General features: G+C 50.6%; 1 protein-coding gene across 1 annotated transcript; it reads left to right on the top strand.

Moving 5' to 3' along the window:
* The first annotated feature begins 9,265 nt into the window (after positions 1–9,265).
* On the top strand, positions 9,266–13,340 carry Krt14 (keratin 14, type I). Its single transcript, XM_013037613.1, has 8 exons — positions 9,266–9,778; positions 10,927–11,009; positions 11,533–11,689; positions 11,833–11,994; positions 12,078–12,203; positions 12,301–12,521; positions 12,614–12,660; positions 13,205–13,340. The coding sequence occupies exons 1-8, from the start codon at positions 9,266–9,268 to the stop codon at positions 13,300–13,302; spliced, it is 1,407 nt and encodes a 468-aa protein (XP_012893067.1). The 3' UTR covers positions 13,303–13,340.
* Positions 13,341–16,477: the final 3,137 nt, after the last annotated feature.

The raw sequence follows: 16,477 nt of genomic DNA, 5'->3' as shown, positions 1-16,477 counted from the left end.
AACATCAAATACAGTGAAAGCAGGGGTTATACTGTGGGGGAGGGACATACAAAGCAACAAAGAAATAATCTTATAAATGCGTTAGAAACAATTGCATGAAAGAAAAAAAACATTTGAAACATAGATCTTTAATTTGCTCTGTGCCCTGATAATAGTATGAATATGCAAATGGTAACCAAAAAGAAACAAAAAGAGGATGGTGTGACAACAGTGGAGGGAAGGTTAAGACCAACCTGGGATCCCTCATGAGTCTGAGCCTCATGTAAGTCTGAGACTCACCTGTAAGTTCCAGGTATTAGCATTTATTGAGAGGGATTCATGGGAGGGTTGAAGGGAATAAAGGGTGGAAAAGCACACAGTAGGTATCCACTAAATGCTTGCTCTCTTCCTCTTTCCCTCCCCCTCTGACAGTTCTCAAAATGCCTTAACCTATTGTTTGACTATGGTGGGTTTTGTTTCGTAGGGATTGAACCAGCACCTGGGCAGACACCCTCCCCTCCCTCCCCCCAGGATTCTGGCAGCAAGACCACAGAGGGGCAGCTGTCTGTTCTCTGCAAAGCTTCCTCACCAACACAGGTACCTGATTCACCCCATTTTTACAAGTAAGGAAACTGAGGTCCAGCAAGTCTCAGCAACGGACTGTTGGGTACATGACTTGTAGATGGGCTGTGAGAATGACCCCTGGGCAACAGACCCTTGCTCTTGTTTGAGTTCTAAGCCGGGAGCTAGTGGCTCACACCTGTAATCCCAGCTCCTTGGGAGGGTGAGATCTGAAGATTGCAGTTTGAAGCCAGCCCAGGCAGGAAATTCCAGGAAACGCTGATTTCCAATTAACCAACACCAAAAAAAGCAGGAAGTGGAGGTGTGGCTCAAGTGGTAGAGTGTCAGCTTTGAGTTAAAAAAAAAAAAGAGCCAAGGAGATCATGGGCACAAGGAAAAAGAAAAGAAACAAAAAGAATGATAGCATTAACAGTCCATTTCAGCTCAAGTTTGCTTAAGGCAGCTATGTCCCAGGTGCGCTGGGTTTGGAGCCATAAATTAGGAGCCACCTGCAGTCTTAGCAACGTGTATCCTTGCAACAGCCACAAAGGAGAGGTGCTCTTAGTCCTATTTCTCCTCCTGGCATCTCCAGTGTGGAGGTGGTCCATGCCCACAAGGGCAAAGCTCTTTCCCAACAGTCTGGCACTGGCTGATGTCTTCCCTTCCCTCTGCTTCCTCTGGGTGCTGGAACTTACAAAGAACTAAATAGCGTGCACTTCCACTCCTCTGCCGGCCACAAGAGGAATTGGCTTTGTAGTGGAGGAAGGAACAAAAGTTTCCTTGGAGGAAACTGTGTGGTGTTGTCACTGAAAAGCCAGAAGTGGAGATGTGGTTCAAGCAGTAGAGTGCCATCCTTGGGTGTAAGAGCTAAGGGACAGGGCACTGACCCTGAGTTCAAGCTCTAGTAATGACACTTTCCCCTTTCCTCCTCCCCACCCCCCCAAAAAAACCCCAAAGGGCTGGAGTTGTAACTTAGTGATAGAACACTTGTCTAGCATGCCCACAGCCCTGGCTTTTACCCCTAGTACTAGGGAAAGGGAAAAGGAAAAGGAAAAAAAGAGCTCTTGAACTTGTTTAGCATAGAGAAAGACTCAAAGAGAGCAGCTTTGCTTCGATGCTAATCCTTGGAGAAGGATGTGTTGACTGTCCACAGGAAGACTCCATGCACACGGGTCAGTACCTTTTCCTTTGATTTATTTTTCTGAGCTTGAAAAGGTTGTGCAGGGAAGCCACAATTTAACATGTCCATCGAAGTGTTTGTCCAAATGCTGCTGCTGCTTCTTCCTCTTCTTCTCTTGCCAGTCCTGGGGCTTGAACTCAGGGCCTGGACACCATCCCTGGGCTTTTGCTCAAGGCTAGCACTCTACCACTTGAGCCATAGAGCCACTTGTGGTGTTTTCTGTTTATATGGAACTGAGGAATTGAACCCAGGGCTTTATGGATGCTAGTCAAGCACTCTACCACTAAGCCACATTCCAAGCAAGTGGTTCCTGATCAGAGTCATCCTTTCTGGCTGTATTTGTCTCCCATTCCCTTTTTCATTCATTCTCCCTGCTGCCTGCCTCCCCCCGACTCCCCTCCCCCTTTACAATCCCATTTCAGCTTTCTCCAATTCATTGTGTTAAACAGTCTATTAATTGTTGGAAGGGCTTAGTCCACAGAGATGGATGTCAGTTTTACATCTGCCTTTTCTGTCACCTCCCCCATCTCTCCACCCCAGTACCTCTGATCCTGCCATCCCTCCATGTACCCCCACTACCCCACTGCCCACTACCTCACCACCCTACCCCACCCCACACAGTATGCTCACAATCACCATCACTACTATCACCAATGCCATCCCTTCCTCTCAAGAATCCTGCCAGGGAGGAACTGTCTGTCCTTTGCTTGTTAGGAAGCCAAAGCTTGGGGACTTCAGTGTCTTGTCAAGATCTTTTGGCTTGGTCCATGATGGGGGGGGCTCAGACTTGAACCCTGGACTTTTCTGGCTGGGGAGGCTCCTGCTTCTTCCCTGATCTTGCATTAACAGCCCTCAGTCTGGGAGAGTGGATGAGCTGTTAAGAGGTTGGATCTCCCTTTGAAGCTAAGAACTACAACTGGGGCTGGCTTCCCTCCCTCTGTCTCTGTCCCTGGGTCATAGCTGCTTGGGATTCTCTTACACAGCCATTTGTTGGGACCCAGGTGCTGACTCTCCAGCGACTCACCTGCTGGTGTGGAGTTCTCACAGCCACGCCCCTGCCTGGGAAGGCCCTCCCCACCCCACCCTCTAGAGCTCTTCCTGCTCCGAACCCTGAGTCAGTGTGCCCTTCCTAGAAGCCTCTTCATGCCACCCCCTCCCCAGGCAGCTCCCCTGCCGCAGGTTCCCCTCAGCCTATGGGACAGGAAAAGCTCTTGGTTTGATTGTCCTCCACCCCGACCCTCCCTCCAGAGGAGAGTACAAATTAACCTGCCAGACACCTACTTTGTGAGAGACACTGATTAGCCTCCCTCTCTCCTCCCCCAGGCACCTTAGGGAGCTATAGTAGAGAGGCTGAGAAGTCTGAGTCAACACCCTCCTGTGTCTACATAATGGCAAATCTTCCTTATGAGTTTTCCTCTTTCTGTCTCTCCCCCCAAGCCTGTTCCAGGAGGACATCAGAGAAAACACATCCAAGTGTGGCCACTTCCCCAGCTTAAAACCTTCATCCTCATGTCCTCACGTGCTCAGGATGGAGCTCCAGGGGCTCAGTGCCACGCCCATCCCAGGTCTCTGCTCTCAGTTCCTTCCAGCAGGTCTAGCTTATTTGTGTGGGTCTCTCAGAGCACTTTCCCATGTCTCTGCTCAGCTGTTTCCAGGAGCACATGGGACGTTCTTCTTTGCTTCCTTTGGCTTGCTCGGCATTCTCTCATCACCAGAGTGCAGGTGGGAAGAGATCTTGAATGCTTGTCCTTCCTGCCTCTGGCTGGGCTGACTGCCTTCTGTCTGGGCTGACTGCCTTCTGTCTGGGCTCTGTCTATCTTTTACGTTCTTCTCACTTTCCATCCATCCATCCACTTATCCATTATCCATTTAACCATTCTTCCTTCACTTTTCTTCCTTTCATTCATCCATTCATCTGCCATCCATCCATCCACACATTATCCATTTATCTTCCCTCCACTTTTTTCCATCCATCCACTCATCCATCCATTCTTCCATCATCCAGTCTTCTATCCCTCCATTTTCTTCCTTCTCCTGTCTTCTCATTCAGCTATCCATTTCCCATCTTCCCTTCATCTATCCTCCAGCTCATGATTCATCTACCCTCATTTCTCTACCTTTTGTCCTTGTTTCTCCCATTCATCCCTCCATCCATCCAGCCATATGCCTTCCCTCTCTACCTCCGTCCGTCTATCCACTCACTGTCTATCATTGGTTTATCCATTTCCTCTTCCACATTCCTTCAGTCTCTTCTCTTTCCCTCTATGTCCTTCACTCCTTGCCCTCCCGTTTCCTCCTCTGGGCCTCTGGGTTATGCCACACCATCTGTAGAAATCCTATCTTAAAGTTGTGTTGAACGGTCTTGATTCTAAGGAATGTGAGGGATTTAGAGAAGGAGAGAGCTCAGATGTGGGAATTCAGCAGTGGCAGGGGGGATGGATGGAAATTCAGAGTTACAGAGCAGTCTGTTGGGGCTTGGTTTACAGCAGAGCCTCATGCGTAACAGCTGTAGAATCAAAGCTGTATGTTCCCTGTCCTGGAAGCTAGTGAAGGGCTTGTGAATTGATTGACTTCCAGCCTGTTACCACCTGACCATCTTTGTTCTTAACATTCTGACTGTGACTCAGGGGTGCACACACACAGCACCCCATACATATTCTTACCTCACCTAGCTCAGGACCCTGGGTGATCCTGTTAGATATTTTTCACTTTTATTTTTTGTCAGTCGTGGGGCTTGAACTCTGGACCTGGGGGCTGTCCCTGAGCTCTTCAGCTCAAGGTGAGTGCTCTACCTCTTGAGCCACAGCACCACTTCCTGTTTTCTGGTGATTAATTGGAGATAAGAGTCTCAGAGGGGCTGGGAAGTTGGCTCAGTGGTAGAGCGCTTGCCTTGCATGCCTGAGGCCCTGGGTTCGATTCCTTAGCACCACATAAGCAAAAAGAAAAAATCTGGAAGTGGCACTGTGGCTCAAGTGGTAGCCTTGAGCTGAAGAGCTGAGGGATAGCGCTCAGGCCCAGAGTTCAGGCCCCATCACCGACCCCCCCCAAAAAAAAAAAAGTCTCACAGACTTTCCTGCCTGGGCTGGCTTTGAACTGTGATCCTCAGAACTCAACCTCCTGAGTAGCTAGGATTACAGGCGTGAACCACTGGTGCCCGGTGATATTTTTCACTTTTAAAGTAGGCTTCACATTCCCACCTTTATATTTAAGTGGTTGGTTTAGATAACTGCTGGGACTCTTATGCGGGGACCCCTGAAGTTTGTGGATTTTTCTAGCAGGAGAGAACCTTTCATTGGAAAGTGGGGTTTGAAGCCAGACAGATCAGGGGCTGGATTCTGCCTGAATGAAGAGCTTCCTCCTGATAGAAGAAGCCCCTGGCCCTTCTTCATCAGTGACATGAGATGATCAGTCCATCCTGTCAGTCTTGCAGTTCAGCAAGGGGCTGCAGACCGGCCCACACACATGGACATGCTCCGCCCATCTGTTGTCAGGCCAGGTTTTCACAAGGACGCTTGGCCCAGATAGGCAAGTCCGCCTGGGAAACCAGCGGGTGGCAGAGTGAACTGGGTAAAAGGGTATCTACCCCCCCGGGGCCTTGGGAGGTGTCCCAGACTTCTGATTGCCTCCTGTACCCACAATCCTTCAGGCTGGCCGGTTCCCAGTCTTCACACTAGTCCTGCCCTCTAATGGCCGAGGTTGCTCAGGTTCCAGCCCACTGTCTGACCCTGCAAGTGACAGTCCTGGGTATTTCTCTCTCTACACACAGAAGGCTGAGGCTTGGTGGGGAGGGAGAGGGACAAGGTGAAAGGGACTGGTAGAGAAGTCAAGACAGGGGTACAAGGCTCTCTCAGGTGGACATTGAGTGAAGGGAGACACTCATTCCAATGAGTGCAGTTGGAATAGACAGAAAAGGACACAGAGAGACATGCAGAGATCCGTGGAAAGTAGAGGCAGAGCTTTGACTCAGCTGTCACAAACACGGGAACTCAAGAAGCCACCAGAAGCCAGCCTCAGAGGCCAGGATGATTCCTCCCTGGGAGGAATGTAGTCCCCACAATACTCTAGTACGGAGAGAATACTTCCTACTGTTTGTAATAATTTGGTCTAGGTGACACACCTATGGTATGCGACTGTCTTCCTGCTCTGTAACTTCTGGCCATATCATCCTTGGGTATATCTTTTCATGTTCAGGCCAAGGGCTTCTTACAGGTAGGGGCAGTCTCTGCCACAGTGCTGTGGGCTCTGAGGGCGGGGGCTGGGCCTCCCTCCTCAGTCTGGGTTCCTTCTTCCTTGGGCTATCACCCCCTAGTGCCCTGCCCTGTGTCAGCAGACAAGGTGGCTGTGTGTGGGGGCCGTTGGGACCTACCTTCATGTGTTTGGGTTGGCATGGGTCTCCCTCCGCAGGGTGGTACAGAGACTTGCTAACCGCAGAGGCACGGCCCCAGGCTCCTCCTCTTTTACCTGCTTCTTTCTGGGTAAGCTGGAGGGAGGGGCAGCCTGCCTAGAAATCCAGAAGTGGGGCTACTCCAGGGCTGGACAGAGTTGCCAATCTGATCCTTACTTGTTAACTTTGTTAACCTCACTTATTCATTTCTAAAAATAGGTACTTTTAAATCACTTACTTTTTAAACAACATAACCAAAAAAAATCTGTCACCAAAAAAAACTTTAAGACTCATTAAAAGAAAGCTTAATGAGAAAGGAAGGAAGGAAGGAAGAAAGAAAGGAAGGAAGGAAGAAAGAAGGAAGGAAGGAAAGAAGGAAGCTAGGCGCTGGTGGCTTAAGCCTGTAATCCTAGCTATTCAGGAGGCTGAGATCTGAGGATCACAGTTCAAAAGCCATTCTAGGCAGGGAAGGCTGTGAAACTGTTATCTCCAATTAAGCACCAGAAAACTGGAAGTGGAGCTGTGGCTCAAAGTAGTAGAGTGCTAGCCTTGAACAGAAAAGCTTAGGGATAGTGCCCAAGTCCTGAGTTCAAGCCCCATGACCGACCAAAAAAGAAAGAAAGGAAGAAAGAAAATGAAAGAAAACTGCTTTAGAAGTCCTGCTGGGCCGAGCCCCTGGCAGCATCTTGATCACCAAGCCCCTTCCTGCTAGCCTCAGTGTATTTCACCTAGGAGTCCAGAGTTCAGGATGGAGAGAGTGGGTCCCATCCTGAGATGTTGGCTCCCTCTTGCCTTTATCTTTTGGATTCCCCTTGGAGGAGGAACAGTGGGAGGAGGGAAGGAACCGAGGGGTTACAGTTACACGAGTTAGGTGATGAATATATTTCCTGTCGAGCATTGTTACCTCTCCTTTGTTTTTCTCCTATTATCCCTTCCCTCCTCTTCTCCCTCACTCCTCCCCGCCCCCCAAGTTGTCAAGTTCATTTCCAACATAGTGTCTGGTGAGTATCATTCTTGCAATGGGTCATCGTGTGTCCTTGTTTCAACATTGTGTTATTCCAGAAGGGAGCCTTTTCTTTGGCTACCTTTCTTGGTTCTGGGCTCCAGGGGTTCTCTCCTGCTTTCCTGCAGTGGGGAGGCAGGGTATTGATCTCTGCACCTGGCTCCCATCCCTTCATCTCTCTGGATGCTTGTCTCCAGTGAGAATACTACCCCTCTTCCTCCTCTCCATCAACAACAATACCCTTTCCCACCAACACCTCTGTCCCTCAGCCCAAATCCTTGCGGCCTCCTCAGTGGGGGAAATGGCAGGGCTGGACCAGGGTAGGAAGGGGGAGGGGAACCCTTCTGTGGAAGGAGATTAGGAGTCTCTGTCAGGGGTGGGTGGAGCAGGGTGGGGCCCTCGCTTACTCACACCCTTGGGACTTCTTGGTGAGGTAGATTTGGGGTGCCCTCAGCCTCAAGAGTCTGCCTCAGCATTGTTCCTGCCTGATCTCCTAAGCCCTGTTGGGGCTGGTGGTGGGTGGGAGGGGGAGCACTTCTGCTTTGGTGGCAGTCAGGGAGGGGTGGAGTCGGGTGGAGTGGGGTGGTGAGCAGCTCGGCTTCCTTTCTGGAAGCGGTTGATCCTAGGAAGAACACCGCAGCCTTCAGCAGGGGTTGTCAGGGCCTGTCTGGGGAGATGGGACGTGTCAGGCAGCCCCAGACACGACCACATTCCTCCCAACATGCCTGCCGGGGTCCAGGGGACTGAGGGGCTGGCAGGAGGGTGGCTGGGGGCAGGAAGAGGGTGTGTTTGGGAGGTTGTTAGGGAGAGGTGGGGAGTAGCCAAGGTTTCCATGCACAGACATCCAATGCAGAATCAATGGGATCCCTGGAATTGTCTCTTGACTATGGGCCCAGCCTTTGGGACCCCCACATCCACGATCCACTATGATCACACCCAGCCCTGCTGTCCTCACAGAGGCCTGCATTCCTCCCTAACAGCTCCACAGAGGACCAAGGGAGGGAGCCTGAGCCAGTCCCTGGAGCCCCCCATCAAGGCTTACCCCCTCTTTGGGGGGAGGTCAGGGAGGTGGCTGAGAAGATATGTGAACTAGATTTAAAATGTCCTCCTCCGGGCCTGCTTCAGGGGTACTGCCTCACCCCTTTGGGGAGCCAAGATAGGCTACAACAGTGGGCTTTGTGCCACACTCAGTTTATAAAACCTTTTGGCCTACTTAGTCATGTTGGATTTGGAGAGCTGGCTGTAATAGGAACAGGGGTGCTATTCATTCCCACTTTCCAGATGAACAAACCAAGGCTCAGAGAAAGGTCAGGTTCTGGGTCACACAGGTGCCAATGGCAGATCCAGGATTCAGCTGACCCTGGGCTCTTTCCCAACATCTCTGGCTCGGCGTCAGAGGCCACCTGCTTGTTTGTGGTGGCCGAATGGAGCAGCCTCATGCTGTGGGTCTGTCCCCAGGTATGTGGCCCACGTGAGCTCCTCTTTCGGGGTGGATGAGAAGGTCTGTGCACTGGGTGGGGAGATCAGCCTGGTGTTCCTCTCGTGGAGGTGTCTGGAGTCTGAGCTGCCTGCCTGGCCGAGGATATGACAGGCACTTTAGGATGTCCAGCTAGGAGGGCAGACTCATCTTGTCTCCATTAGTAGGTAGTACTGTGGAAGGTGGCACCTCTGGGCTCCAGGTGATGTGACTGTGCTGGTGTCCCCACCAGGGTCAGGAGAAGCGGACCGTCCCCCCCAGTTAGTTGGGAGCTAATATGTCACCAGGTTTATATGCAGAGTGGCTCCTCTGTCACCCTGGCTGGGGCTGGCATGGGACTCCCAGAGGCCCCATGGGGAAAGTGTAGCCTGCAGGTCCACACCTCCCCCCTGGTGAATCACACCTGGCGGGACAAGAAAGCCCCAAACACCTCAAACAATGCGTTTCCAGTAAAATATGATAGACAGGATGAAGCGGGAGGGGAGGAGGGATCTCAGTGGGAGTTGGCTTTCGCCTGAGGGTGGTAAAAGCCCAGGGGAATGGAAAATGCCAGGCCCGCCCCTCCCCTACTCATAAGTATAAAGCACAGGCATTGGTTCCCAGCCTCCCGGAGCACCATTTGCTTCTGTCTGCCGACTTGCTCACATACTCACTCACTCACTCTCCTTCCTCCTCGGGACCATGACCACCTGCAGCCGCCAGTTCACCTCCTCCAGCTCCATGAAGGGCTCCTGTGGCATCGGTGGCGGCTCCAGCCGCATCTCCTCTGTCCTGACTGGAGGCTCCTGCAGGGCCCCCAGCACCTACGGGGGTCTGTCGGTCACCTCCTCCCGCTTCTCCTCCGGGGGAGCCTGCGGGATGGGGGGCGGCTATGGCGGTGGCTTCAGCAGCAGCAGCAGCTTTGGAGGGGCTCTAGGTGGAGGATATGGTGCCGGCTTTGGTGGTGGTTTTGGTTTTGGCAGTGGCCTTGGTGGTGGTTTGGGTGGTGGCGATGGGCTCTTGGTGGGCAGTGAGAAGGTGACCATGCAGAACCTTAATGACCGGCTGGCCACGTACCTGGACAAGGTGCGCGCCCTGGAGGAGGCCAACACTGACCTGGAAGTAAAGATCCGAGACTGGTATCAGAAGCAGAGGCCAGCTGAGACCAAAGACTACAGCCCCTACTTCAAGACCATCGAGGACCTGAGAAACAAGGTGAGTAGACCAGGATGCCATCCCAGGGAGCTTTTCTTGAGGACAATAGATGCTTCAGGCTGTTTCAGATTTCCTCATGAGACAGACTCCAATTCCAGATGCCTTTGTCTGAGATTATGGATATGCCAAGCAAAGCTCATCAGTGAGAAGACCCTTTTCCCTCTGGACTCCCAGCCTCAGATCACCCGAGACTGATGATTCCTACCTTTACATCTTATAGAGGAAGTTGAAACTTTGAGGGATGCTTTGACCTGCTAAAGGTCACACAGCAAAAGGGAAAGCTTTCTTGTCTCACCTTCTAATACGGGAGGCAGCTACCTGTTCTTTGGCACAAGGGAGGAGCAAGGCTGTAACGGGACGAGGCTAGACGCCCAAACCGCTCATTAGCTCATTAGTCTGGGCTGTGGCTGCCGCCGCCCATGAGCCTTGGCACTGGCTGGTCTCTCCCTCCAGGCAGGCAAGCTTGGAGAACCCACAGCCACACTCAAGGTACCCTGTGGAAGAGAGAGGATGGTGTCTCCAGCACCCCTCATTTGCTCCCGTGTCACCCCCTAGAATCCTCCTGCTGAACCTGCTGGGCTCTGATGTCTTGCATAGATTAGGGCCATTAGACAGTCAGGGGAAGATGAGAGCCAGGCTCAAGCTTGTATGCGTCTTCTCCCCGCCCCCCTTGCCTGCTTCCTCTTTTCTAATCCCCTCTTGGAAAAATCTCAATGAGGTTCCAGGCCTTGTAGGCTTGAATTGCGTGTCTGCAGAGTGCTGGGCAGGGCTGCCTCACATTGAGTGAAAAGAATCGAGAGCATGAAAGGGATCTAAGGAACTTTAAGTCGCTCCTTTTATCTGTGCAGGAGGTGGACTTGAACCCCTGACACCCATCTCAGGTTCTGTAGCAAGCCTCTGGCAGTTGCTAGGAGCAGAACCTCAGGCTTTTCAATTCTAGATCCACTTCTTTTTCTACCACTTCAGCTGACCATTAGTCATCGCTCACATTCCTCCTTCGAAGCTGGGCACAGCTTAGGCTTATTCTTTAGGCTTTTGTGGTGAAGGATTGGGTGGGGGGTTGGGGGGTGGTGGAAAAGGGATAGCAGGCTGCAGAAACACCTAAACTTATCCATTTGACAAGAACTTGTGGCTTTTGCATTTTCCAGATCCTCACAGCCACCGTGGACAATGCCAATGTCCTCTTGCAGATTGACAATGCCCGTCTAGCTGCTGATGACTTCCGTACCAAGTAAGTTTGCAAAGGTAGCTCAGAAACATGTAGTCTCCCTAGGGTGGAAGACTTTTTTTTTTCCTTTTGGAGTATGAGTTTTCCAAACAGAGCTGACTTGTTCTAGGAAAACCCCTTGGGCTACTTGTAAAAATATAAGACGCTTGAGCCCCGCCCTTGGGGTTTTGATTCAGTTATTTGTAACAGGTTACCTGGGTGATTCTGACCTGCAGCCAGGTTTGACAACTTTAGGGAGAGGCATCGCCCTGCCACTAGAGTACAATGAATAGTCATATTTGGAGGCCTTGAACCTGATTGGCTGGCAGAAGCTGGAAGTGCACTCTCCCCTGAGTTATGCAGCAGGATGAGCTAGCTGTCTTATTTCCAAGATTCCAGAAACATTCAGATCTGAGCAATCAATGGACACAGTGTCTGAAACCACCTACTGCATGCCAACTCTGGGGAGAAGCTATGGCAGAAGAAAACAAAGCTTTTGGTATGGCTGAGATGAGCATCTGATTCATTTTCTCTTGGGTCCTTTCAGGTATGAGACGGAGTTGAACCTGCGTATGAGCGTGGAGGCTGACATCAATGGACTGCGCAGGGTGCTGGACGAGCTGACCCTGGCCAGAGCCGATCTGGAGATGCAGATCGAGAGCCTGAAGGAGGAGCTGGCCTACCTGAAGAAGAACCACGAGGAGGTAAGAGCTGTCTCCAGCTTAAAAGAATGCAATGGAATGGAGATGATGGGCCCAGTACCTCTGACAAGGAAGCTCTCCCTTCCCCACCCCCAGCAGCTGCCATCATGAGGGTCTTCATTGTGGATTCTTCTCTGGTTGTGCAGGAGATGAATTCCATGAGAGGCCAGGTAGGCGGCGATGTCAACGTGGAGATGGACGCAGCTCCCGGCGTGGACCTGAGCCGCATCCTCAATGAGATGCGGGACCAATATGAGAAGATAGCGGAGAAGAACCGCAAGGACGCGGAGGACTGGTTCTTCAGCAAGGTGTGTGTCCTTTGGAAGGGAAGGAGCCCAGGTCATCTGCCTTCTGGGGCTTTCTGGTATGAATGGTACTTTTTCCTCTGCAGACAGAAGAGCTGAACCGCGAGGTGACCACCAACAGTGAGCTGTTACAGAGTGGCAAGAGCGAGATCTCTGAGCTTCGCCGCTCAGTGCAGAACCTGGAGATTGAGCTGCAGTCCCAGCTCAGCATGGTAGGAGCAACCATCAGGCATGAGAGTGGGCTCAGGGAGGGTAACTGAGGAGATGAATAACCACAGTGACCTCTGCTTTCCTTTCTCTCCCTTACAGAAAGCATCCCTGGAGAACAGCCTGGAGGAGACTAAAGGCCGCTACTGCATGCAGTTGGCCCAGATGCAGGAGATGATCGGCAGCGTGGAGGAGCAGCTGGCTCAGCTGCGCTGTGAGATGGAGCAGCAGAGCCAGGAATATAAGATGCTGCTGGACGTGAAGACCAGGCTGGAGCAAGAGATCGCTACCTACCGCCGCCTGCTGGAGGGCGAGGATGCCCAGTGAGTGGGGCCCTCCCATGTAGTCCATGCCTGAATTGTTTACTGATGAGTCCTCCTATGCTTCATAATCCTGCCATTTTCTGTCTTTACAGCCTCTCCTCTGCCCAGTTCTCCTCTGGTTCTCAGTCATCCAGAGATGGTAAGGCAACTGCTCTCATCAAACCTGGGATTGAGGGTACCTGGGGGTTCCCAGCAGGATTAGGCCAGAGATCAGAAACTTCTTTAAGAGTAGAGCATTCATATGCATTCTCCCTTATGAAGCTCCTAGGGTGGAAGCCATTTTTTAACTCTTCTTGGGACTAAGAATGATGATCCCTGCCTTTGTACTTCTCCCAGGAAGGATCTGGATAGACTTCTTAGTAATGGTGGTCAGGACCATGGACAGCACACCCCAGGGTTCTGGCCAACCCCAGTCCATTTGGGTCTGTTTGGATAGGAGAACTAGTTGGCTCTGATGGCCTCTGCAAGCTCCAGTCTGAGGGCATAGCTTCTTATTCCTGACCTTAAAGAGCCCTAGTCTGAATATGTTGGTGGTGTCAGTGCTGTGGTATTAGCAGTGATTAGGAAGGCAATTGGGAGACAGTTCATGGATGCCTCCTCAATTTCTTGGCCGCTCCATTCCCAGTTTCTCCATTGCCTGTTCACCTCTGGTAACCTCTTCTCTTCCATCTTCTCTTGCACAGTGACCTCCTCCAGCCGCCAGATCCGCACCAAGGTTGTGGATGTGCACGATGGCAAAGTGGTGTCCACCCACGAGCAGGTCCTTCGCACCAAGAACTAAGGCTGTTCAGCTCTGCTCAGGCCTTGGTGGCTCCTGTGTGGACACAGATGTGTGGACACAGTTCTCGTGGAAGAGCCCCTCCTCCACCCCCAAACACTTCACACTCTACCTTTACCCCTCCTGGCAATCAATAAAGTGTCTTTATCTGAGTTGCACAATTCCGCGGTCTGCCCAGTCATTGTCAAGAATGGGGGTGGGAAGAAGGTGGTGGATATATTGCACTGAGCTTGTTGTAATACCTGGCAATGGCCTCTTGGACTGGGAGAAAGGACTTGAGGGCGGCTGGGCTCAGGTCCCAGGATAGCTTTCACCATCTCCAAAGAGATCGATAGCTGTGTGTCCCAGGCTGTAAGTGGTTTGCCTAGGGCACGCAGAGATAGTCTCTCACTCACTTGTTCATGTACTAATCAGACAATGAATGCCTTTAGGTGCCAGGTGGTATGTTAGGCTAAGAATTTAAAAAAAATAATTGTTATTATAAAGATGATATAGAGAGGAGTTACAGTTATGTAAGTCAGGTAATGAGGACATTTCTTTTTGGACACTAGCCTCCTTCCCTTGATTGCTCCTGTTTTTCCCTCCCATCCACACATTTTTGTGATCAAGGATCCCTTTGGAAATGTATTGGAAGCTTCATACACACACACACACACACACACACACTCATACACATATACATATATGTATATATATATGTATTTGTTCCCCGATTCCTAGACACTTGCATTTGCATACAATTTCATGGGGTACACGGGTCTCCTCAGAACTCCTCAATGAAGGCTTATGAACCTAACTTTATATTCTAGTGAGTCATATGAGTGTATGTGTGTATGTGTGTGTTCCAGTACTGGGGCTTGAACTCGGGGCCTTATGGCTCTTGCTTAGCTTGTTCTGTTCAATGCTGACACTCTACCATTTGAGCCACATATCTACTTCTGACTTTTTTGCTAGTTAGTCAGACATAAACAGCCTCACCGCTCTGTCTGCCTGGCCTGGCTCAGAACCTCAATAATCAGATCTCAGCCTTCTGAGTAGATAGGATTATAGGGTGAGCCACTAGTGCTTGGCAAGTCTTGTCTTCTTGAGCTGGGACACATCCTCCAGAGCTGAATCCAATTCTCCCTATAGTTAGCTGACCAAAGATAAGTTGCTTTCCATCTCCAAGCCTCAGTGTCTACAAAGATATGGTGGGATGAGTAATGTTACCTACCTTATAGGCTTATGAACACTCACTGGAGTAGCAGGTTGCTAGACCTCTAGCAGAGTGCCTGGCCTACTGCATGCTCAAGGCACCACTGTGTTAGTGGCACCATTCATGATGAGGATGCTTTTTGAGATGTTGGGAATAGATTGCCAGGTTTCTAACCCTGTTTCTACACTAGCTCTGTGACCTTGGGAGTGCCTCAGCCTCAGTTTCCTCACTTGTACAATAATGACTATGAAACCCAGGCTTCTTGGGGTTCATAAAAAATCCAATGAATTAATGTATCGGTACGTAGGAGCCAGGGTTGTGATGAGTCCTCTTGGTGGAGGAGTGTCTTATGCTCTCTTTGGGAGTGTTGGGGGGAGGGGTGGGGGAGTGGATCTGGATGAGGAGCAGAAAGGGGAGGGGCCTTACCTGAGATTCCAAAGGTAGGAGGGGCTCAGTGCCTTGGGCTAGGAAAGAGTTGATTAGACCTGGGCCAATTTCCACAGTTCATTCATTTGGCTGTGTGTGGATGCCTGTTAGGGTGAATCAAGAGTAGGGGTGGGACTGCAGGAAGAATCTGGACCAAAACTTGGGTTTTGGGATTGGAAAGGTGCTGAAGTCAGGCTGGTTGAAGAGCCTGGCCATATCATTGGAACCATATTCCTTTACAAGCTGGGAAATGACCAGCTGTACTCTATAGGGCTGCTAGAGGATTTCATGACCTCATGGAAACAATGAGTGTAGCCTTAAGTTTGGTGCATAGGCTGCCCTCCGTACATGTTAGCATTAGCAGGATGAGGTAACTAGCCAACGCAATGAAATGTTACTGGTTAATCTTGTTCTGAAATACACCCCAGCAAAGATAGGGTGGCTCTACATCTCCAAAACTCTGGGTTATTGATCCCATTTAGAAGTCTTGGGTCCTTAAAACATTTTTTTTTCCCCCTCCAACACATAAAGAATTAGGTTTCAGGAAGCAGAGGCAAAGTTTATTTGCAAATGAGAGTAGCTGAGCTCTGGTGGCTCACACCTGTAATCCTAGCTACTAGGAGGCTGAGATCTGAGGATCGTGGTTCAAAGCCAGACTAGGCAGGAACATCTGTGAGACTCTTATCTCCAATTAAACCACCAGAAAACTGGAAGTGGCACTGTGGCTCAAAGCGGTAGAGTGTTATCCTTAAGCAAAAAGAGCTCAGGGACAGTGCCTTGGCCCTGAGTTCAAACACCATGAACAACAATAACAACAAAAAAGTGAGAGTAAGGCATCAGGGAAGTTGAGCAAAGTCTCTTGGCTACTAGCAGATGGATTTAAGCCCCCAACTAGGACTCCTATCTGGCAGGACCATCTTATGCCACACATAAGGTCCTGTTTATTGGCTTTCTGGGCAAGGAGGAGGAGGAAGAGAAGAAGGAAAAGAAGAGGAGGAGGAGGAGAAGGAGGGGGAAAAGGAAGAAGAGGAAGGTGAGGAGGAGAAGTGAACAGACTTTGTGCAAGAGTGAGAAGGGGAGCTGGAAATTGGTAGCCTGTTGTAGCACTCATGAGATTTCCCTTTAATATCCTTTGGGCAAGTCTCAGCTGTTCTGGCATCTATCTGGTCGGGTCACGTCCTCCTCTGGTATTGTCAGGGGTATTGCTTCTGTTCAGGCCTATCGTTCTTACAGGTTCTTTAGAAGAGAAAGGGGGAACTCTCTCCACTGCCCCCCCTCTGGCCCCCCCCGTCTCTATTTTTCAGACTCTTCAGGAAGAGGAAGGGATTTCATTTCCACTGGGCCTCAGTCTCTCCTTATCTGCCTAGATTTGTCCTTTCTGCCTTTCCCTCATTTTTTTGTTTTGTTTTGTTCTGGTCCTGGGGCTAGAACTCAGGGCCTGGGCACTATCTCAGAGATTTTTTTTTGCTCAAGGATAACACTCTACCTCTCGAGCCACTCAAGAGACACAGAAGCTCCACTTCTGCCTCTTTTTTTTTTGCTGGTTAATTGGAGATA

The sequence above is a fragment of the Dipodomys ordii genome, unplaced genomic scaffold, assembly GCF_000151885.1.
Source record: "Dipodomys ordii isolate 6190 unplaced genomic scaffold, Dord_2.0 Scaffold7, whole genome shotgun sequence".
NCBI lineage: Eukaryota > Metazoa > Chordata > Mammalia > Rodentia > Heteromyidae > Dipodomys > Dipodomys ordii.
Note: the sequence above shows the minus strand (reverse complement) of the source record. Positions and strands in the feature narration are given on the sequence as shown.

Coding starts and splice junctions, on each gene's coding strand:
- Krt14 (XM_013037613.1), top strand. CDS start 9,266: ATGACCACCTGCAGCCGCCAGTTCACCTCCTCCAGCTCCATGAAGGGC. Junction 11,010..11,532: donor GCTGATGACTTCCGTACCAA/GTAAGTTTGCAA, acceptor GGGTCCTTTCAG/GTATGAGACGGAGTTGAACC. Junction 11,995..12,077: donor AGGACTGGTTCTTCAGCAAG/GTGTGTGTCCTT, acceptor TTTCCTCTGCAG/ACAGAAGAGCTGAACCGCGA.